Here is a 24,352-nt window from a genome sequence, read left to right as displayed (position 1 = left end):
GTCTTTAAAAGAAGTTTAGATGTAGAGCTTAGTGATATGGTTTAGTGGAGTACTTAGTGTTAGGTCGGAGGTTGGACTCGATGATCTTGAGGTCTCTTCCAACCTAGAGAAATCTGTGAATCTGTGAATCTGTGAATGTACCATCTCACAGTGTGCCACGCAAACCTGAACTCCCAAAGTTCTCCTGGACACCACTGCTTGCCGAACTAAGACCTCAGACACTTGCTGCCTCGCAGACCAGCACAGCTTGCTCGACTGGCACACACTTACAGTAAGGGCCTGACCTGCACATGCAGTAACATGGACGTACCTACATCCAAGGTCCACACAACGTGTTTTTCTACTGCGTATAGCACAGAGACGTGAGAGCACCAAAAATACAACAGCAAGAGGCTGAGCTGGTGCCCCTGCCCCACAGAGCCCCTTAGGAGGCCAAGGGCCGCCAGGCAGGGCCGGGCCCAGGGCTGCGTGGGGAGAGGCTGCAAAATGGCAGCCAGGAAAGGAACCAAAGCACTCGCACAGGGGCTGGCCAGTAAGTAAGTCTGGTGCTAGGGAAAGTGCCACAGCTGGCTCTAAAATGGAAAGCATCAATTTTGAAGAAGAACGCATGGTCCTACTAAAATACATCAGCAAAACGAGTACCTCTCTGGACTCAGCTATAAAAGTGAAAATTCGTTATCTAGATGAATTAGGGAGCTTGAACTTTCAATACATAATATGACTAAGGACCAAGAAGACATTTTAACTCAATCATTTATATAATATTTCTTTAAAAATAACTCTGTACTCTCAGAGTTGAAACAACTACTTAAAAATACAGAGATCCGCCTTCCTTCCAGAAGATGAAACAACCACAAAAAGCAACATAGTCCTATAAAAATTACTAGTAAGTGATTGTGTTGAAATGCAAATGGAGTTGGTGTTAAAATGAAGGTTTCCCAATAGCAGAGGCTATTTAAGAGCAAACAAGTTCTAATGCAGTTGCTCCTTAAATTAATTTTGGAGTCAAGTAGAGCCGAGGTGCCATTCCGCCAGTGGCAGCTGTGCTTTAGAAGGTTCCTGACCCTCCCTTACATGCCCAGATGCTCATTTCTGTCTCCAGAGGTGCCTTTTCAGTTGTTTGCATGACTCTGTTCCACACAGGGTTTCAAGAACTATCCCATTTACAGGGGAGAAAGAAAAACAAAACACTAAAAATATTCCAATGAAGTACTGTTTTAAAAACGCAGCACATATTATAGCCATCCAAAAAGCTGAAATGACAAGCTAAGAGAATTAACAGCAACATCTTAAATTGGATTTTCCTCTGCATGGTATAATAACATAGAACCACAGCTTCTTGAGAGGGAAAATCATTCGTGTCTGGCAAGAGACAGCGCTCCTTTCTTCCTCCTCTCTCTTTTTCCAAGTCCTCCCTTCCCCACCCATGTCTAATGAGTTCTGCTCTCCTCCTTAAGAGCTTGGAAGAAGTACACAGAACACAAAACCAACAAAAGCTAGAATTATTACTTTTTTTCCCCCCTGTTTTTTCAGTAGAAGGCAAGATGGAACTCCCTATGACGTTCACTCCAAGACAGCAACTGAGACAAAGACGACAGAATTTATGGGGAAAAAATAAAGTGTACATTGAGGAAAGTAGGGAAGGGAATGTTGACACATTCATTAAAAAATAATGAAAAATCCCATAAACGATTTTCTTCCAAGATGGAGAAAAAATGGAAGAAAACGATTTAAAGGCTACTATACTGGACAAAAAAAAACAATAAAGTTAACGTATTTGTGAAGCAAAACCTCTTGGTCGTGTGCCTCTATTCGAACAGTTAGGTATTATGACAATTCAACACTCCAGGCAAACAACATAAAACACTGCCATGAAGTAAGGCTGAGCAGCTTTTTACTCTATTACTGTTGTGTTTTCTGACTTGATTTACTTAATACCTACTATAATGTGTAAAAACAGAGGAAAATCTGATGGTTTTACTAATTTAAAATAGAAATTGATCGCTTCACAAACAGCCCAATTACCCAAGCAGGATTTTTGTTTAGAAATTTGTCATTTTCCATAAACACTAACAGAGAATGCTATGAGGAGGTCTGGAACATTTTTTGCATGGAAAAGAGGCTACTGATAGGACTGTCAGGCTACATAATTACAAGCCAGGCTACTAATGCAAATACACAGCCACTGAATAATTGCTGTGTGAGCACAAGTGTTTAATGAAAAAAATCTTATACCTACCATGTTCTATTTCATCTTCTTAAATACACTGATGCATGAAAAAAAATCCTGCATATTGAGAAAAAATGTTCCCCCAAAAGCCAACAAACGGGAGTTTAGTCATAATACATACAAGATTTCACTAGAGTAAATAACATAACCCATCCGTTTTGATTTGTCTCAGATATTCTTTCATAAAAGCAAGAAGCCAAAAAAAAAAGAAACAAGCGTTCTTTTTGAATACGTAGGTTTCCAACAGAACTTATTTCAATACTTTAGCAATAACAGAGCTGCAGTTTAAATGCTCTTTTGACCTGCAAACACAGGATAAAATTCTTTCCTCGACTTAACAGCTTCACCTTCAACCTATTTGAAGCAGCAAGGAATCCAATCCCAGAATTTAGAAAGGATGCAGTGATGTTAGTTTTCTCACATCTGCAGCAACAACTTGGGAAGGAAGCATCAATGAGTTCATGACCTTAAAAAATTTCCAGATAAGAACTAATCCAAAACTAGCCTGATAAAAATACTACAGGTTATAAACATCCTATAACCTGTAGTAAAAATACTGCAGGTTGTAAACATCCCATTGCCCACTATTCAAATTCTCTCTTTCTGTCAGACTATGTTCACGCTCCTTCACATCACAAGGAAAGAAACACATAATGTAGGCATTATAGTATTAGACTGGTATCAGATCACTGGATGATGTGGCTCAAAAGGTGAGCACAACATGAAAACAATTTGAGGCAGAGGTCCCACTTAAATTTTCAGAGTTCGCACAGCAAAACCACAAACTGTTTATTTTCGTGATTAAAGCATATATAAAAGGTTGAAGACCATCTCATTTGAAGTCCTCCCTCATCTCCCACGAATTAAAGAAGAAGAACAAGAAGACACAAAGAAAACCCCATGTACTAGTGCTTTACCAGTCCTGGATGCCTGAGCTTATGTGCGCATTCTACATCAACACCTGCTGTTTTGGATAGTTGCTTTGACTGCTTAAGACAAACTATGTTTAATATGACTTGTGCTTTTCACCTACGCCCTTCAAATAACTCAGTCCACAAGGACTGATCTTAAACACCCAGAAGAATTCCAAGAGCCATCATTTTAATTAGTTCATTACTTGTATTCTACGTGCACAATTCTCATTGGTTCTCACTCCCCCAAAACTAAAAGCAGCATATCTCAAAATTAAAAAACAGAAATAGGAGCTGAAGTATTCACTTAAATCAAAACATTTGTCTTCCTAAAGCACATTAACTCTTGCATCTACATTTGGAAGTACATTTTTCTGCTTTTAAAAATATCTAGAAAGTTACTTAGCATCAAGCGCACAAGTTTGATTTGACCTCTAAGGTTCATACTATTTAGGAATACGGAAAAATAATGCACAACATTTCTGAAGTATCTTATCTAAATGACACAGATGTTCGCACCGAACATAATACAACTGAAGGTTGCATTCTGTTCTTCAAGGATGCATTTTACTTCCAAATATAACATAATGCAGCCACTCTAAACTGCCAATGCAATCTCACACACAAGTAGCATGCTTTGGCTCATTCAGGAAATGCAGAAAAAAAAGTTATTTTCATGAATCTGAAAGAATCTCTTTAGCAGTAAGATTTCTAGAAGTATCTCCACCTGACCTCAATAATGACATTTACAGAAAGTAAACAGGAGCAGTAAATACTAAGGATTCATAAGAATTAATACTGCAGCACAGAAACTATGTTCAGTTTTGTTTCTACGTTAGTTTCTAATGCTCCCAGGATTTTAAGAAGATTATACTTTCAAGTGACACTGTCAACTTGGAATCCAGTCAATTTAAAAAGAAGCAAAATGGATTTACATTCATTTTGCATTCCTCAGCTATCCTAATCCTTCCGACAATTTTTACAGCTTGAAGAACCTGGCTGTGGTAGAAGCTAAGTAACTGCTCACAGAAGCAAACAAAGTAAACAGACAAATGCAATTTATTTTCTTTGAACTTCTGTGCTTGTACTAAGACTGGATAAAATATTTCATGATGAAAAGTTGATTATGATGATTTATATGTATTTTCTTTCCTACTAAGTTACTATAAAAAGCACATGTACTCAGGAAAGACAAAGGAAACTTTTTTTTTTAAGGGGGGGGGGGGGGAACCTGTCCAGAGTGGAACAAATTACGTCTTTCAAAAAAATGGAACGTCAATGGCTGGAAGCCCAAATCTGTTTCATCTTTCAACATAAGGACAGGAAGTAAGGTCACTGACAGCTCCTAATTGAAACCATCTTCAAACCAGACTTCTGATCTAGATCAGGATTTTGTTCTGTGACATGCAATTTCTATCCCAATCTATCACACGAGTTAGTCCCAATTCAGCACTAGCTCCATCTCTAAACACAGGCATCCACTAGGAAAGTTACCTAACCAGAACCTGTCCAGCTGACACAACCGTCTTCCTTCTATTTGGAAAAGTAACCTGATGTTAACCCAGAGGATCTGCTACATAAATACTTGGAGCTTTGTTTTGAAATAACACTGAGCTAAATCACGCCTCATGGCTTTGTGGTTGAGGGCAGCGCTCCCCAAAATCCGCACGCATGTGGTGGAGTTCGTTTACAACAGAATTACAAACCACAGAAAAAGGTGGGACAGACTCAACATCTAATCTGGTTTACACCCAGCTGGAAGGGGCGCAAACAGTCTTTGCAGTATCAAACAATTGCCAGTAGGTGAGGAGAACTTCTACAGAGAGGGCATCTACAAACTAGTTCCATACATTTTTGGTAGGGGAACAAACAAAAGCAGACCCTTCTTCTCATGTACAAAGTGATACCAGTTGGACTTGCTCGTTTGTTATGACAATGCTCAATAGGAAACACAGTCCCAAATGGCTTGAATTAAGAATAAATAAACTGGAAACAAAAATTGCAAATTCTATCAATACAGCTTAAGGAAAAATCTCTTTACCTGTGTAATCTACCTGTCCTACGTGACCATTTATTTTCAGATGCATTTACAGTTCTCAAGTGTGTCTTAGGCACCTGACAGTTTCCCACTCAGCTGTCCAGAATCTTTCCCTTCCCTACAGACATGGAAAAATCCTGAATTTTGTACCAAGTGAACAAGTTCCCAGCTTGCTCAACTGGGAAATTTCATAGAAACACCAAGAAAGTGCTTTGAGCATTAATACCGCCTCTCGTCTCTTCCCATCCGACTTATTAGATACATACTTACTAACAATTCAGGTGATGAATAAAGCTCAAAGATGCAGAATCACAACCGCGCCATTTACTTGTACCTGTCCTCTCAGTCAAAATTTATGCAGCATTAGAAAATGCATAAAACTGAACTTGATCCTCCAGTAAAGCAGAGACTATTTCAAAAAAATTAAAAACCAAGAAATAGAGATGTTAATGGCCCTTCAGAAACCGTAACTGGGATTCACTTACACCTATTGTTTTCTGTTAATATTGCCCCTTGTTAAATACATTTTTCTTACTACTGTTTTCATAAAACGTACACTGCATACAGTAAATGCAGCACACAAGAGATATACTCACCTCTATTTTTTTCCTTGCCACAGTGACTATCCTTACTAATAAGGATTGCAAAAATATTCGTTGCTATAGGTACAAAAAGGAAACTTTACAAAACTGTTAGACCTAAAACCAATAATTCAAAAGCTCGAAGGGGTCATAACTAAGGCTGCCTACGAAAACTTGATTCGGCTTTTCTCTGCATAAACATTTTGACACAGTACTTAACTGCATGACTACAGGTCATTTCTTCACGTGAACAGCAGACCGGCCTTCAGCAATAAACAAATACCGTCACACATCTGCAGATATTATTTGTAGGATCTCTCAAAAACAGAGCTGCAAAATACTTCAAGAGGTCATCTAATCCATCCTTCCACACCACTGTGGAATCACCGGTGCAATCCACTTCTGTTATGTCATTATTTAATCCATTGCTGGAACTGCAAGAACAGATTATGTTACTGCTCCAAACCGTGTATTTCAGGGTTTTGTTACCCCTGCTGTTAGAAGGCCAGGCATTAGAAAACCCACATCTCCTTCACTGCCACATCCGCCTTTTGCTCCTTTTCTTACACAGCACAGTCATAAAGCACCGTTCATTACGCTTGCCATTGTGTCCATCTTTTATATATTTAATACAGCCCTGCCCACCTATTTTTCATTCCAGACCAGGCAAACCCATGCTGCCCCGACCTGATCCTCCGACAGCCAACGTCTCCCTGGCACGCCAGCAAGAGACAGGAGAGCGACTAACACAAGCTAACGAGAGCATGCTAGAGACCACATCCCATGTGCTCTCGCAGTCTAGCACCTCTGTCATCCTGCCGAATCACAATCTGCTGGGGATCCACCATCAGCACCACATCCCCTCCTGCAGACCTGCTGTACAGCCTACTCCTCGTCCTACATCCTCATCCTACAGCCATCCTGGACTTCAGCCCTTTCAGCGTGATACCGTCGTGTACTTTCCTTACTGAAAACTATCTGGATTTTCAGGCTCTTTTTTCACCGTTTCCAGCATTCACTCCACCCTCTACTCGTTGGTAATGATTAATGTCAATTTTGGCCTCTTACCTCTGTTTCATACCGCAAGACCAGACGCACTGCTCTGACCAGATGGCTAAAACCAAATCAAAATTATACACAGGAAATTCATAGAAGGGAAGCCTCTCTAAATCAGACAGGGGAATGTAAGAGGGCAAAAAGGATTAGAAAACAGTTCATGCATGAAACACAAGCAGGTAGGGGATGTAAGCTGGAATTGCTAAAAACTTAAACTGAGCAACAAGTATCAGCAACCATGTTTTTTTTTTTCTTAAAGACTTGATTTAAAATAATCAAAATCCTACTACACTTTAATACATCACAGTTCTTCCAACCTATACAGCTCGCCAACTCACACTAAAAAATGCTTTAATGAAGTAAATGTCAATAAATACCAGCACCTGTTGCTTTATTCTGCTTACAAGAAGTATTCCTTAAAATAGTTCTGAGAAATCCAGTTAGGCAGACTGGTTTATCATCCACAGGATCTTTATTGTTCTGAAGACAAAAGTCTTTCGCTTCCTGATGAACTTTGCTGTTGCGCTCACTGTTATTATATCTGAACATTTCCTAGTCATTTCTCATCTGATTTTCAAAGTATTTCTAAGAAATTAATTTTAGAAAAGGTCAAATACTGAATGCCAGACTTAAAGCATTACTGAATATTTAAAATTACACACACAACATCTATTCAACACCAGCTCCCCTTGACTTCTTTTGCAGCTGCAAGCACTCAGCATTTCTGCAACACAGATCCCACAGGTCTCACGTCCAGTAAATGAGGAACACACAGCTAGTGACCACCTGCGGGAAGCTTGCTTTAAGCAACTTGCTCACGTCACGCTGGAGCTCTGCAACAGCAACACAGGTCAACAGTCTAGGACAGCATTTCCCTACATTAACAGTGGGACCTTTATTCAAAAAGAAAAAAAAAAGCACAAGTCTCAAACAACTTCCCTGTTGCCTCCACCTCATTCATTCCACACCTTCAGACATCTGCTGCAAGAGCAGCAAGAGTCTTAGAGAAAAACTTCATTTGCTATCCAACACCCACTTCTCCCCAGAGCAGGATCGGTTTTGTACACTGAACATGATGAGGGTCCTGTCTGCACGTACAGATATTTGTATGCAGGTGTGTAAATTGTAGTACTATCTATATGGGTGTACACTTTGTAATCATGGGATTACTGTGCCCATAAGTTATAAGTTACGGGTACAGAAGGAGAAATTTAAAATTGCACAGGCTATTGTAGCTGCAGTATTTCCAACACTGATTTTTGCCTCTGCAGTCTTTGTATGCTGGTACAACTCTGCGTAGGAAGTTTTCCAGTTTTTAAAACAAACTCTGAAAAACAATTCTGTCACAGGGTGACAGATGCACTTTCATTAAAGATTCAAGGAGTAGCAGACTATCGCGCTCCTGGCTGAGAAAAGGAAAGCTAAAACTCTCTGAAGTCTTAGGTTCTCTGCCAAATTCTTGCAAAAGTGTCCCAGAGCAGCCGTTACACACTCCTCTGTACCTCAATTTCAAGATTGGTGCCTTCAGCTACATCTCTTCCACTTTTGTCCCAATCCTGTATCTTCACCACTTCTGACTCCTTTCAGTACCACTTGCCACTTTTGGAGTGGCTTGTTTTTCTCCTTTTTTTGAGCCAAGTTGATCTGTTTCCCAGCCTAATCACCCCATCACCAGGTTGCACTGATTGTTCCTTCCAGGAAGAACTTCTGTGTTGCAATTTCCTTCATACACAGACCTATTTCCCACTCCTGCACCCCAGCCTTCTTGATCTGCCAGCTCCAGTCTCTCCTCCCCTCCTACTCCCACACCTCCCAGGCTTCTACACACATCTCAACCACCAGCAGAACAGACCAGAGAAGATCCAGAGATCTTTCTCTTACTACTACTGCTTATCTAAATACCACACTGGCTCCTCCTAAAAGACATCTCTCCTTTCCCCCCCCTTGGGTCTGATGCAACAAGATCACACACACACACCCCCTCCCAACACTGCACCATCAGACAGATGTCCAAGTTCCCCAAAGAACAGAATATACCTGAGTTTTAGCAGACAAAAAAAAAAAAGCATCATTTCTTCTGCAGCAATGCGTGCCTAAATTTGGTTGTTACAAGCTTTTGAAAAAAATCACTTTCAAAGCAGCAGCAGAGAGAACATCCCCTTCAGAGCCATCACAATATGCCAAAGTTTAACTGCATGCTCCAAAGCATAAGGGTATTAAAGTTGTGCAGAAAAGAAGCTGGCAGAACTCAAAGCAGAAACTATTGTTTTCCTCTTGCCTCAACATCAGAAGTAGCCGAACTCTTTCAACTGACATTTTGGGGAAAAAAAACAAAAAAACACAACTTCAGCCCATAGCAAAATGCATAATTTATAGCAAGTTTGATTGGAATTGCTAAGTCTGTTCTCAACTGTGCAGCAAAACGGTAATACTTCTTACAAGCATCTTACAACAACTTATGGCTTTAGCTTAAGATAGCACAGTCAGCCCAGTCCACCATTTCACAGTATTTATTCTGTGCATTGCACGTACAATTACACCGATGTCATCAGTGATGTGAGTCCTGGTGGTCAGTTGTATATCTTCCTCTCTCATGTACTAGGAAGAAGACACCACTAATCCACTGCTCTTATGGAAGGCTTTCCCTCAGCCTTCCAAAACAGGCATCTCCAGTAACATCCATCAGCAGCTGAAAATTCAGCACAAATGGGGGGTGGGAAATTGTTAATCACATTTCTTGCTGAGTTCATGTGCATTTGAAGGGATACGATGACATCGTATCATGCAACTGCAGAGTGCAGAAGCCACCGCACTGGTAAGGATGCCATGAAAGCACGATTCTTCTGCACTCGCCAGAAATAAAAGAAATTAAGCCTGCATTGTTCATAATGCTACCATGTGACTTGACTTTGGGGCTCCAAGACAAAATTAAAAAGACAACTTGTGCTACTTCCACAGGGTTTTTTTTTGTTTTGTTTTTTTTACTTACAGAGAGGTTCCCACGCCACACTGGGTTAATAACTCTCACGCAATTAGTGTTGTTCATACCATATGCCACACTGGTCAAGGCTGGAGACACACTCGGCAGTTAAGGACATCACCCGTAACAACTCTTACGCAATTAGCGTTATTCATACTGCACACCACAACAGGCAAGGCTGGAGGCACACTGGTATTTAAGGACTTCACCCATAAACAGATTTACTTTCAAGTGAAGGAAAGCCATGGCTCCCACAGCCAAAGTGGGACTGTGTTATTAAGAAGCCTGTTCTGCTTCGCTTCTCCTCCAAGTAACTCCCCCTGCAAACACACTCATTCTGAATTGAGAAACAAGATTTGGGTTGTCAGTCTGCCACTACCGTAGCCACCAGCTTCCCAAGACCTCTCGGAAGAGATCTGTGCTGCAGCAAGAAGCATGCTCTTTGATGTGTCCAGCGCCCAAAATCTATTACAGCAGGTAGGTCACAGCTGTTAAAGCCTACTTTGTTAGAAGCGTGCTCATTTTCAAGTAACCAAGCCTGCCTGAGAAACCTAAGACCTCGCTCCGCGGAAGTGAGCTGCCACTCACAAAGCAGACACCGCCGCACAAAAAGCTGCACTGTCCACTAGCTTGTTTAGCATTCTGACTTCTTGAAAGAACATGCAAACAAAACACACATTTCCTCTGGCAAGGCTACAAGCGTAGCTTGTAGACACAAGGCTGACATAAATAAAGCAGGCACAGCACAGACAGCAGGCTTAAAGGGAATCCTCCAGCCATATGGGTCTGCTGCGAAAATGAACTGGAAGTAAGCTTGACAAGCTCAACCGGCCACTAGAGACACGGTGCCAGCTCAAGCATCTGTGACACCCTCATGCAATTAAGTTGAGCAAACAGTATCCTGCAACTGTCCCACGAGGCAGTTATATCTGATTCCTTGCCTGACCTCCACAACCTGTCTTCAGTCCTTGAGTCTCCGAGGAAACTCAGCGGAGACTTTTTAGTCTGGCACGCCGCTCCCCTCTCTCCCACAGAAGACAGTGCAGCAAAGCGAGATAGATCCTCCTGGTCGTCAACACTGGAGTTAGAGATTGTGCAATGAAGCAAAAAGGAAAAAAACACAGCCCAGGCTGAGCGGTAAGACATTTGCAGAGCCTGCCCAAAGCTCTAGTTCAACAAGGTGCTCGAATACGTACGTACCTGCCTTCAGCACACTAGCAGCCTATCTGCATACTCAGAGTTCACCATCTGTTTAATTGTGGAAGCTGAAGCCCTGATTCAGCAACATGTGACTTCAGTGGGAGCTGGATCAGGCATTCCAAAATCCAAGTTGATTTATTACTTAATTTCCTTAAGTACCGATGCTCACTTTGCTATTTCAATGGCAGGCGAGCGTCCTTAATAGACGTTTCACTCTTCTGTTGTGTGCCTCTTCTGCGTAATTCTAAGCTGCAGGAGCTTGCTCTGTTACCGAACTGGTTAAAAGACCAACTGGCAGTGAGTAGCAAGTGAGCCGCACCAAAAAGAAACGCTCAGGGAGTTGTAAGTCTATTGACCAGCATACATCACTTATACCTCATACCGCCGCTACGCCATCAAAACTTTCCAAGGCTAAAGAAGACTAGGATGCAGGTTGTGTCCTAATTTTGTGAAGATGATGGGCCCTACACAGACAAATCGGACTCCTGCCATGCTTTTAATAAGCATTTTATCCTAACTGAAAAAGCAACAAAACATATTTGTTCTCTGCAACCTGTGGCCTTTAAACCTCTGCGATCAATGGACCATTTCTAACACATCTATGAAAAGCATCTTGTGAACGGCAAGTTCGGTCTTACTGTGCTAAAATTCATTACGTGTGATTGCATGTCCCTTGGAAAAAGAGAAAGTGGAGGGCTCACAAATCAGAACAGCTCGACGGCTCCTGCCCTAGCCCAAGGAGGAGAGCATGGATTTGGGAGGGATCCATTGTCTCCGTGTGCTCTCCTCCAGCAACCCAAACGCTGGCTGAATTACATCACATTACCGCCGCTGTTTTCCAGTTACACAAGAACTCACTACGTTCACACGAGTTTACAGAGATCCACTGTGACTTAAGTCGCAGAACTTCTAAGACCTATTCAGCATTAGGCAAACAATTAAACAAAAGCCTTCAGTGACTTACTACGAAACTCTAAATAAAAAAAAAAAGCCCGGCTGTTCCATTAACCTCCAGGAGGCATAAAACCCACGCGAACCTCCACCTTACGGACGCACCACCACCTCCTGGTCTTCAAGCGGATGGCTTCCACGTACAAAGAGACTCCTGGAGATAGCTACAAGCCACCAACTCCCGCGCTGCATCCAGCCGATGACCCGCAGCACCTCCCGCGGCCCCGAAGCGCTGCCTTCCCCGCACAGCTAGCCAGCCGGCACCAGCACGCCAGCCGCTTTCTGGGGCGGAGGTGAAGCCCTAGGCGCGAAGACGGGCACGCTGAAGACGGGCACGCTTCCCAACGCTGCTCGAGGCTTCCCGCCACGTTCCCCCCAGCTCAGAGTCCCCGCTCCATGGCACGGCTGACGCAGGACCTCACGGCCCCTTGCTGCTATCTAGGTGTCGGTACGGGGGGGTACGACTTGTGCCTGGCACCCACCGAAAGGAAAACCCATGCTGGCAGCAGAAGCGTGCCCACGACGCGCCGGTTGTTGCACTTAAAGCAAACCCGGGGCTAAAGGCGAAGCACCGGGGGAGGGCACAACCAGCTCGGGGGCCAAGCCTCCCGCCTAACCGCGGCCGAACTGCGATGCCGGAGAGGAGAGGGGATAAAATAACAACAAAAGGGGCCGCCGATCCCTGGCGGTGCCCCCGCGCCTCCCGCGGGCCGGGCCGGGCCGGGCCGGTCGGGGCCGTGCAGGACGGTGCGGGGCGGCAGCACCGCGGCCCCCCACGCCCGGGGGTCCCCCCGCGGCGCCTCGGGACCCCCCCCCCGAACCCCCCCCGCGGCATCGGCGGCGCGCGTGTGCGCGCGTCCCCGCGCGGTGGCGGCGAACAATGCGCGTCCCCCCGCGCCGGGCGGGCATTGTTAGCGGCGGGGCGGCCCCCCCCCCCCCCCCCCCCCCCCCCCCCCCCCCCCCCCCCCCCCCCCCCCCCCGCACCTGCCACGTCCCCCCGCCCCGGCTTTGTTCCCCCCTCACCTACGGCGGGCGAGCCCCGCAGCGCCGGCACGGCGAGCAGCAGCGGCAGCAGGGCGGGCAGCGCCGCGGCCAAGCGCGGCGTCCGCTCCATGGCGCGGCGTCAGGTCATCGCGGCGCCCCGCGGGCACGGCGGGCTGCGCTGCTCTTCCTCCTCCTTCTCCTCCTCCTCCTCCTCCTCCCGGGCGCATCCGGGTGGGAGGCGGCCCCCGGCCGCCCGCCCGCAGCCCTGCCCGTGCGCGCCCCCGCCGCAGGCCGCCCCGCCACCTGCGCGCGCCCCGCGCCGCCCGCCTCCGCGCGGGGGCGCGCCCGCCCCGCCCCGCCCCGCCGGCCGCGCGCGGGGAGCCGGGGGAGGAGCCTGGGCCGGGGGGAGGGGGCGGGGCCAGGCCGCGCCGCAGGCTCCGCCCCCCGCCGGGGGTCTCCTCTCACAGGGGCCGCTGTTAAAGTCGTGGAAATAGGGCGTTAGCGTTGCGTTTAGTTTGCTAAATAACGGAGGTTTGCGTGTCCTTAGGTATCAAACAGACGGTTTTTGAGTTAGTTGCCAGTCCCTGGAAACACAGCTCAGCTCAAAAAAGCACTCCTGGCTTCTACACCCTCATCCCCACCATTTCTTCAGGGCGCATGAGGCCCTTCCCTGCTGCCTCCTCTTTCCCTTTCCAACCTCTCTTGCATATCTACAGCCCAGGCTAAGCAACAGACACGAAAAGCCTTAGAAAAACAACAATAGCCTTAAAAAAACACTTCATTCCGGCACGCCTGCGTTGCGAGCAGTGGTATGCACCAGCGCTTGGCATGGAGCGTGCTGTTTCATGCTCTTTCTGTTTCCATTTTTTAAATTTATTTATTTTAGTAAGCTATCCCTCAGAAATATCAGCAAGAGAATAGGTTTCCGTCCCTGCTTCAGATTCAGAACGAGCTTTGAAATACTTAATTTCCAAACATATTTCAGATGCCGCCCACCACCCCTTTGCTGAAGGATACCACATTACATGGCAGTGCCTCTAGCACCAGGCCACATAAGGCTGCCTGTAGGTAATTTGTTTCACCAAGACCCAGCCATGAAAGGTAACTTCCCAGATTAAAGTGTGAGACAACTTTTCTCACATTTCCGAGATGTTATCCGCAACGAAGTCCTCGGCAACTGCTAACTCATTCACTGTCTCAGCTAACAAGATTTCCTGCTCCAGTTCCTGGAGTTCAGTTCACAAAAATAATCTTCCCTTCTTCTCATCTCATGTTTAGGTTCATGTTCCCCAGTTTCTGGGTCTACTAAGACCAAATCGGCGTTTACATTACCTCCCAGCTTCCCGGGCTAGTTTAGGAACTGTCACATCTGATCGTGTGCTCACCGTTCCCTTGCAATTTCATGCCTTCCACCAGACACCTCCAAATTCAACTCCCGTTGTTAAATAACAACCCAATTGAAAAAACAACTGTGAGACAGCTACCTGCTATGGTACAGTTCATCCTTTGTTTCGGTCTGCTGTTTCCCAGTAGGTAGGAAGAAATTTCGCTAGTCATATGTGATCCTCCATCCTGCGTCACTTCCCCTTTGTAACAGACCTTCACTGGAGCCATATGCTGGAACATTGTTTTGTGACTGTACCCCTACTCTCCTAAGTGGTAGCCTCAACTTGAGTATCTTCATGCTGTTGCCTGGTTTGGTTTCTTCATGTTATCACCTTGACCCCTTTTTGCAGTTCCCTTAGTCCCCCTATTTCCTGGAAAGCCTCATAATACCTGGCAATCTGACTGAGATTTAGGTCACCTGTTTCTCTTGATGAACCTGGCCAGGGGTTACCCACGTGTATTTGGCATCTTTGTGGCAGCTGACACCCAACAATTTTATCACTGACTGCTCTTTATGTAGCCTTCAGCTATTTCTTCAATATACTTCACATTGTTAACCAGAAAGTCCTGTTTTCCTGAGTACAACAGGAATCATGACAAAGGACTTTGTTTACAGCTTCAAGCATGTCTGTTTCTACTTCTCTTTGTGCTTTCCTCAGGGCTTCAGACTCTTTCACTGGATCTTCACCACCTTCTCTCTCCAGTCCTTCTCACCCAATGCAGATGCACAGAACAGAAGTGTAACAGAATAAACAGCAAGAAATTTGCCCAGATACCCTTTGAAGGGATGACATGCTGGGACCTGTTTTTCCTTTCCCTATCATAGAGGAAAAAAAACAAAACAAAACAAAACAAAAAAAAAAAAAAACATGCTTCTGACAAGTATTCAAGTATTTTAAGTCAAGAATGACGGTCATCTATAACATCACTATAAATAGTCTATATATGCATATATGTAAAGCAAAGATAGGTAGGAGACTTCAGATTTCACTAAAACAGTACTCTGGAAAAATACAGCACATTTTGCTAGAACATTAATACAAACCAGAGATCCTGGAATCTGTGGTTCTCACGGGCTCCCCTACGTTGTCGCTTGCAAACTCACAAAGTGAAATTAGCTATAAGCGTAACTATGTTCTACTCTGCAGCTTACAAATGCAGTCATCGCACAAAGTAAGCGAGTTGGGAGGAGAGGAATTCTCTTTCCTGTGGCACCTTACTGTGGTCTTTGGTAGTGTGGATCAAGATATTAGCCACCCTGCTTGAGGGGAGAGGAGAAGTAATCTTCTGTAACAATATGGCTAGCAAGGATTATTTATGTACTGCTGAATGACTTCCCATTGCATATACACCAAGAAGTTTTTGACGTTATTGAGCTTTCCATTACCATGACGGCTACTGTGATTTGTCACAGGGGCAAGACTGAGGATGCAAAAAAATAATAATAAAAGGCTGTGCAAAGTATGATTAGATTAATGATGACAGGCTTCACCTAGAAGCTGAGAGCTTGCTTTGTGAAGAACATAAAGGAAAAAAGAACAAATAACACTTTTGATAGGAACCTCACAACTAAACACACACAGCGGGATGATATCTGGAGTCTGGAACCTCAGCAGTGAGCACCCACACTGCAATGACAGAAACAAGAGCATCCTCAGAAGGCTCCATGTGGAAATGCTCATATGTTTTGCTGGAAGGGAAGATGTGAAATTATACCCTGTTACAAAATTGAAAGTACTTTCCAATTGTCTTGCTTCTTGTACTGTATGCAATATCCAAATCCAGAAGCCTGGTTCTCAAACGTGTACCAGTTCAGAGATGCCGGAGTGAATTGGAGACCATCAACATTATTTCCAATGGAATCAGACAACTGCTCAGTAATTTAACTTCCAGTTATTATTGATTTGGGACTTAGTGGCCAGAACTGCTGATGATATTTTTGCCTTTAGGGGATGGTATTTATCAGGGAGAGAGAGAGAGATTTTATTCTCCTGCTCTTTTGCTGTTGCTGAAATATGTGAGGAAACAGATCTATTTATTTATTTATTTATTGTGCATGTCTCCAATTTGCTGAACCACACATTGAAAAAAGAATTCAAAGGTAGTGTTCTAGCTTAGCTTAGTGAGGACCTTCAGACATCTAGTTTTCTTATCAACACTTGTGTCTAATGGAGCAGAGACTGTTTTTATTCATGATGGCTTTTCTTTTACTCTCTGCAAAGCTGCACGCTGTGGAAAGCCACATGGTAAGTGACATAAAAAAGACCCAGAGCATTCCCAGATCAATATGGTCTAGTCTTATTGTGCACTTCTTCCTCAGAATGGTTACGCTGATTGCCTCCTCTGACTCCTTCACTTCCACCACATGCCAAAACCCTCTGCCTCAAATTCCTGTCTCTTCAGTTCATCTGCCGCAATGTGTTAGCTTAAATGGACTTAGTGGTGTTCTTCCAGTGGAGAGATACGTCACTCTATGAGGCTACAGTCTTCTTCATATCTGCAAACAATCATGACCTTCATTATCCCATTTTGTTCTAAAAATGCAATTTTATAACGCACAGACATACCATATACAGAAATGGCACTGCAGACATGTTTTGTACCATCAAACTGTCCTCCATCCTTATACACTGAGCTACAGAAAATAATTCCATATATACTTTGCTAACTTTCCCTGTCAAAATTAATGCATTTCAAGCTACAATAGTATTGATCATGACAACAATTACATTATTTCTCTGTGTTATGGGACAACACACAAAACTGAGCAAGCCAAGTCTTGTCTATAGTAAATTTGGAACTTAAGTAAGTTTCAAGTACAGTGACTTTGCTATAAATTATCCTTGGTAATCACATCTGAGCACAACAGAGTGTTCAGTAAAAAGGTCCATTATGTTCACATCCATTAAAGTCCTCCCACAAAACAGAATCAACAAACCTTCCTGCCTTTTTATGCAATGTCAATAAACACTTCCAAAAAAATATCCAGACTTTGCAAAATCCTCCCCCACATCTGTTTCCAATCATCACTTCATAATTGAGGGTGCATCTCCCATTCCGAAAACCATTTGGGCTTCATTTAAAAAGATAAGGCTTCCTCCTGTCTGGCCCAGATATAGATTATACCAAAGATTAATCAAATGCTATCCTAATTTACATAACGAAGAAGGCAGATCAATAGATTTTGCAGACTCAGGGATCAGTGGTTTTGGAAAGTAAAAATAAGTCAAATAGTCAATGAGTAGATGCTTTGCTAGATTTCAGCAGGAGCAGCTGGAATGAACACTTTTAAAATCTAGCCCATGCCATTCACCTCTAGAGAGCTTTTCCTCCTGCTGATAGATGATAGTAGCTTGACCTTCCTGAGATAAAAGCTGCAAGAGCCCTTCTTCCTTATAAAAGCTGTAAGAACCCTTCTTCAAGTCTACTTTGGTTTTCTACTGCTAATGGTTTCTGGTCCCTCCAGAAGTTACAACCCCAGGCTCCCTCCCATTCAATACCTGCCACAAAATACCCCTGCTTCTGTTGTCTATTCTTTTCTGCATTCACATTCATCTTCCTACAGTCTTCCTGTCTGTATGTCACCGTTAAGACCTTTTCTTCCCACTTTGCTTCCCCATCTCTCAGCAAAATGTCACCACCCAGATATCTGTATAGCAAGAAACTTACCTTATATGACTACGTTTGAGGCCCAAATTGCATGGTTCCTAAACCATATTTCACAGTATTGTCCTCGAACAGCATTATCCCTCCCCAATCACCCTTGTTCAGCACTGAACACTGCAGTCAGAGCTACGTACAGTTTCCTCCTGCTTTCATCACTCCTCTCCTTTTCTGAATGCAAAGCTTACAAATCCTGCTCGCAAACCAGGACCTCATTGTATTGAGCTGAACAAACACCAAATGGAGCAAGCCAGAAAAGATGGCCCTTGTCTCGCTGCACTAAATAGCCAACGCCGCAATCCCAGTTTTGGAGCTGGCTCATTCAGCTTTGCCTCAGGGAAATGTGCACCATGGTGCGTTGCAGTGCGGCCGTGCCCCAAGGAAGCTCTCAAAGACCATTGTACAGGCTTGTGACAGGCAGACGTAATAAAGAGACATAAAACGCTTGAAAAGCCTTAATTGTCAAGAAAAGAAGAGCTTGTTAAGGGCAATGTTTGAAACAGAAAGAATTTAATCCAAAAAAAATGGAAAACTTGAGTCTGGATCTCCAGATACAATTTCTGCCAGTGGGATACACCAGCACGGTAATGGACTGTTGAGGACATCAGCAAAAATCCCCTCTTTTGGAGTTTTAAGGCTCACATAGACAGGACACAAAGCGGGATCCAGGGAGCTACATCAGATGACATGAAAGGCTTACCCCACTGCTAAATTTAGTGACAGAGAAATGAATCGGAACTAAGGGACTTTTTTCAGGACTCAACTGCCTTTTACACTTCCATTCATTACAGGATGCTGACAGGGTGCTGTCTTCTGTACTCTGATGCAGAGTTAAAGCTGAAAAACACAAGTAAAGAAATTGAATTACTGACCACAAGTACCCGAATTGATTGTTTGATATCATATTCTCTGATCATCACAAACATAATTAAAATTATTTCCCTGTCTTTGAAAACAGGAGAGAAGAGGCAGGCAACTCGGAATTTGCTTCCAAACCCCACAGAGATGTTAGTGACACGGGCATTCCCCTTGGCAGCCCAGCCAGTCATGTGGCTGGCACATGCTCCTGAGCACCCAAGTATTCAATAAAGATAAAAGCGTAATTAATTGCAGTCCTCCTGCTCAGGTACCACGGCAGTAGGCATTAGCCAGACTGAGCTCAAAGCATTAGGATAATTAGCCCGGGTCAGCAGTGGGCCATCATTTCTCTGCTTGGATGACTCGAACGTGCTGAAGCTGTGCTTACAAAAGCCACCTCTGAAACCATCCTCTGCAGATGCTCATTCCAGATGCTGAGTTCGAGTCACAGGGGTGAGTGCAGGGTAAAAAATAAAGGCTACAAAATTAAGACGAGGATTTGGGACATCTCTGCTGATAACCTTTTTTCTTAGCTAGGGGAAAGCCACAGGACTGAATAATCCTATGCCACGGAGGAAGCTGAAAAGGCACGAGCTGCAGCTACTGCTGACATTCAGTCAGGAGAGCTGCTGGAGCGAGCAGCTGGAGCCAGAAAGTCCTTTCTTCTCCAGTTCTTCTCAGTGATATTTTATGCAACGTTATTCTAAGGTCAGCTAAAGGACATGTTAGTAACGTCCTTGCCAGTGAAAACCAGCACTATTACATTATGTTTATTTACTTACGATTTTATGAAAAGAGTTTCCCTTTGAAAGTCCATTTGAGTAACCTGTGAGATTGAGAGCAATATTTGGACAGAGCTCTGAATAGTTAATGGGAGTCCTCTGTGCTCTGTCTGAAACCAGTTGTCGTTCCCTTTTTAGCGCATTAGTTGAATGTGTACAGTGGGAATATTTTACTTTGTTTTATGTTACTGCAATTTGCAAAAATTACACTAATAGCCCAATTTCATGCAATTATCTGAATGCAGAACATTGTTCAGTTGAATTCCCGTAGCCTAAACCTACTACTTCCCTTGGCTGTCTCACTATCAATTATGATCCAAGGTCTGCACATCAGATGAAGTGCTGCCATTGTAAAAACAGATCCTTTCTTTAAAAGTTATTTTCGGTGGTCTTTTGCCATACAAGTTGTTGTTATTGTCTGCAACCAAAGGCACTTTAAGGAAGTCTGGTTTTAACATCACAGGCCTGCAATACACATACTTTAGCTACAGCGGTTTGTTGTGTTCTTGTGGTAATAACCCTGTTACGTTTGCACCATAATTGTATCTCTGAATGTCTCTTGAGCTGCAGTACGGGGCAAAGTGTGGCTTTATGAATACACGGGGGATAGGGAAGAAAAGAGGAAGGCCATTCAGAGAAGTACATTCTTTTTTCCTTCCATCTGTACCAGAGCTGACACAGTGTTGGAAGGCAGGCAATGCAAGATGTTAACACTATGTTAATGCCAGCTTGGTGGTCAAGTCTGAGTATTCAGAAATCATAAGGCTGGCTAACGGATCACTAACATCTGTTTTTGTGTCTGCTTTTCCTTTTTTGGAGCCTTTACAGTTCACATCTTCAAGTCTTAGTCCACAATCTAGAAAAACACAGAACTTTTTTAAAGTCTGAATTTTTATTAAATGACGTGACTCCGGGATCTAGGACTTAAAGATAAACAACGAAGATGTTGTGACTTATATAAGTTGGTGATAGCATGCTAGTTTCCCTAAATCAAGTTAATGAATTAGCCCAGCCAACTGACCTGCCTCTCTGGAAGGAAGCACATTTAGTACATCTTAAAAAGGTTGGGTAATGTCACACTGGGAATATTCTTCCTTGAACCTCCAGAAGGCTTGACTCCTACTCTGGGACGTCCCTCTCTGTTTCTGTTCCTCTGAAATACTTATCCAGCATTTCCTCATTTTGGCTTAATGTTCCACATCCTTGACGGCTTAAAGACCTCTCATTTTCAGTGGGATGAAACCATTCCTACATCTGCTTTGGAAAGAACTTGCATTCCTTAACTCAGCCAGGACAAACGTAGTAGATCTTTTTAAACTGAAGTTACATGCATACATTTCTTTGAAACTCAGTCTCTATGCTATATTTCTTTGTTGTGAATGGAAAGAAATGATATGCATAATATGCATTTCGTGATAAGATTGGCAAGGCCAGAGGCCGATATCTGACCTATCTCTCTCCTTTGTCTGTAGAGGAAGGCTTTGATAACTAGTTTTTTTCTTTTAGATGGATAACATTAGATGAAATGAATCCCAAGCTTGATGTCTCATTTTGGGTATCCATGAATCAAAATAACAGAATTAAATTCCTTTTTCATTTTATTTCCCTTAAGTTTCTTCCATCTTTTTTTTTTGCCCTAAAGGAATAGCTACCTCTCAGGGAAGTGAAATTATAAAAACTACACATTCAACTGACATCACTATTCAGGTCTCCAAATGACATTCATCAAAGAAAAGGATATTATGGATATTAATAGGGTGAAAAAATAAGCAGTAAAAGATGAAAAAAAAAAAGCCACAAGATTTTAAAAAGGAGAGCAGTAAAGAACTAATGCACTGTTTTTAGCTTTGCATCCTACATTTTACATACTAATTATACGGTCACACACACAGATACACACACATATGTACCCCATTCCTAATTGCCTTTAAGAAATATGTCAGACAGGAAGGCAGGATTCGTCCGTCTTATTTTGGCTGGCATGCTTTGTAGTAGCCCCCTCTCACTGCACTCGAGAACATGGCCATACTGACACATTACCGACACGGTATTTTACTCATGAGTACTCAGTGCCAGCCCAGAAGAAAGTCTCAGGGAACATAAATTTCATTTTGTGCTCTGCGCCAGCCTTCTCCATCACAGAGAGCAAAGAGTAAAAAAAAAAAAATATACTGGCTCTCTAAGGATCCTTTCATTTTTTGCTTTCTCAGAACTGCCAGAGCCGCTAGCTCCTTGCGGAGGAACAGACAGACACATGTAACAGCTCTACTCATTCGTACAGGGAATCACTCACAGAGCTGGTTTCCTATCATTAAGCTACTCTGAGAAGTAAGTGGTAGTGATGCAGGCATCGGCAATTATTTAACGTCATGATCAGACAGAAATAAGTGGACCGGCTGCCTTGATGCTGCAGTGCTTCTTTCCAACATGACTGTCTGGAAATTCTGCTGCTCCGAATCTATAGTTTCTACTCCAGGTATAGTAAAGTGCCAGCATTTATGCATCAAACATACAGGTGTCACAAAAGTTTACACTGGAACTGGCAAGGTTGTGTATTTATTACAATTCTGATTTAACCTTCATTTGTCTTTTGTGACTTTGCAACACCCGTGTTTATAAATAAAAATATATATTCATGTATACATTTATAGATATACAAGCATTTGATGATGCTCTATTTTTGGAGCAGAAATCAATACTAGCTGCCCACTGCCAAGTGGCTCACCAGAATGCATGGCCATGAAATTCTGCATTAACAAATACTGGTATATGGGACATAGAGGAGAAGGAAAAAAAAAAAAGTGTTCAAATGAAAGCATATTTCCATTTCACGCTTGCAAAGCATTATATAAACAGAAAATTGGAAAGGATCAAAATCCACATTCTTAATGCCCTTAAAGTTATGTATCACGTTATATTTCATTATACATTTTTTAAAAGGCTCCACCTACTCTCTGGGACCAGAAATCTTTTAATAGCATGAAGTTAGTCAATCTTGCTTTCATTAATATTCATATCTATGCCCCAGTTCTTACATGAAAATCCCCTCCTGGAGGCTCACTGCTGCTGCAGCAGAGCACTGCGCAGGACGGGGACCCCTTTGTGCTGGTGGTGCCTGCGGAGCACAGCCCTGCGTGGTGGGCAGACGGCACTCGTTGCACAGCGCCTGCTTCCCACTCCCTTTGCCATTCTGCTACCTCCTTGTGCACCATCTTCAGCACACCCTCGGCTGAGGGGGATGTGGTCCCACTCCAGTGATGAGAGGGACGGGCAGAGACTGGTAACGTGCTTGCCTTCCGCATTGCCAAAGACATTTTAATAATCTTTGCCAGGTTATTCAATCTTCTCATCTTTTGCTTTAGAAAAAAATCCTCATTTTATAAAAGGGAGACAATGGGGCTTCTCTTCCCAAGGGTCTCTTACAGCCATACAGCTTCTGGTTTCCATTTAGCACTGACTCGGTCTCTTTATGCAGCACCACGCTGTGATGTGTAAACTTAGCCTGCAACAGTCTGAAGGCAGAAGAGACCATTGCGAACATCTCGCCCAGCTTCCTCTAGGATTTCTGTCAGGGATTCCTGCATGAGGCTCCACGGTTTCAGTTGCCAAGGAAACAATTATTAATCTTTTCCATCCCTCGCCACCCCTATCCTTCCTTTCCATTTTGTCATTCCTTCTCACAATGAAAAATCTTGTCAAACGTCCTAGCCCCTTGCTCTGGCATCCTCACCTCCACCCCAAAGACAGAAGGGAAAGGGTGGAGAGGATTCTTGGCCGGGAGGTCAGCCCAAAGCTTACCTCTTATCCGTGGATTCTGTACTGCAGGTGGATGACCCTTTGAAAACGATCCTCTCAGCAGTGCACAGCTTATCAAATGCTCTATTGTTTGGCTAACACAAGACATATTAGTTTTTAAATTACCCAACAGTGTACCTCTTGATATATTTTTAGTATCTTTCCTTTCACCACAGCCCAAGCTCCAGCACAGCCTCATGTGGAAACACGTTAGAAAAGCACACTTTATTGTAACATGCAGCTAAAAAGAAAAAGCAATAATGAGGAAAAGAAAGGAAGATGCAAAGAGATGGAAAATCGTGCAGAGGGAAGATAGAAAGCAAGAAACCTGCAACCACTAGAAAATAAATTAGATGCAGTCAGAGCAGCTGGAGATAAACTTTTGGAGTCTCAGGAGATTCAACTCAGGTATCTTCAGGCAAGTTACAGGAGAGCTGCTTGATTCCCTGAGGTCTAATGAGTCCCACCTCCATAATTCATAGCTTCTGACGGTTACACTGATTTTACACCCTGAAATACAACCGTGATCAGGGCAACTGATCGACGGACAGAAGGGTGACTCACCAGTATAATTCGGAAAATAATCCCCTCAAATTCAGTGGAATTATATCAGTGTAATCAGTTAGTGCACACAGGAGGGAGGATAAGCACAGCAACTACAAGGAAAAAAAAAAAAAAAAGAACCAAGTACTGACAAAAAGCTAATGGGGAGGAGGGCTGCCGTTTGGCATGTTTTGATAATTCACCACTTTGGGTAATTATCCCCCTTCATGAGTAAGCTGACAATAGCTCACATACAGGAAAGCAGAGTTACCTTGCCAGCCTAAGGAATATCAGTGATCAAGAAAAGCCAGGGGTATGTAGAAACCGAAACATTCCCCCGGGTGAGCCACTGTGGGGAGAGAAACAAGGTAGGCCACATCAACAAGGCAACCCC

At 43.5% G+C, this 24,352-nt stretch overlaps 1 protein-coding gene across 8 annotated transcripts in view; it reads right to left on the bottom strand.

The window, feature by feature from the left end:
• Window positions 1–14,663, bottom strand: part of KIAA1549 (KIAA1549 ortholog) — a 143,295-nt gene extending 128,632 nt beyond the window's left edge. For 3 of the 8 annotated variants that reach the window (XM_066997824.1, XM_066997812.1, XM_066997819.1), the window contains exon 1: window positions 12,971–13,223. In XM_066997824.1, coding sequence (XP_066853925.1) covers window positions 12,971–13,061 — 91 coding nt within the window. In that variant the 5' untranslated portion in view covers window positions 13,062–13,223. Of the gene's footprint in view, window positions 1–12,970; window positions 13,227–14,415 lie in introns of those variants that run through there. The other 5 variants (XM_066997810.1, XM_066997829.1, XM_066997827.1 and 2 more) reach the window with 5 other exon arrangements.
• Window positions 14,664–24,352: the final 9,689 nt, after the last annotated feature.

This window comes from Anser cygnoides, chromosome 1 (genome assembly GCF_040182565.1).
Source record: "Anser cygnoides isolate HZ-2024a breed goose chromosome 1, Taihu_goose_T2T_genome, whole genome shotgun sequence".
Lineage (NCBI taxonomy): Eukaryota > Metazoa > Chordata > Aves > Anseriformes > Anatidae > Anser > Anser cygnoides.
This window is presented reverse-complemented; position numbering and strand designations above follow the sequence as displayed.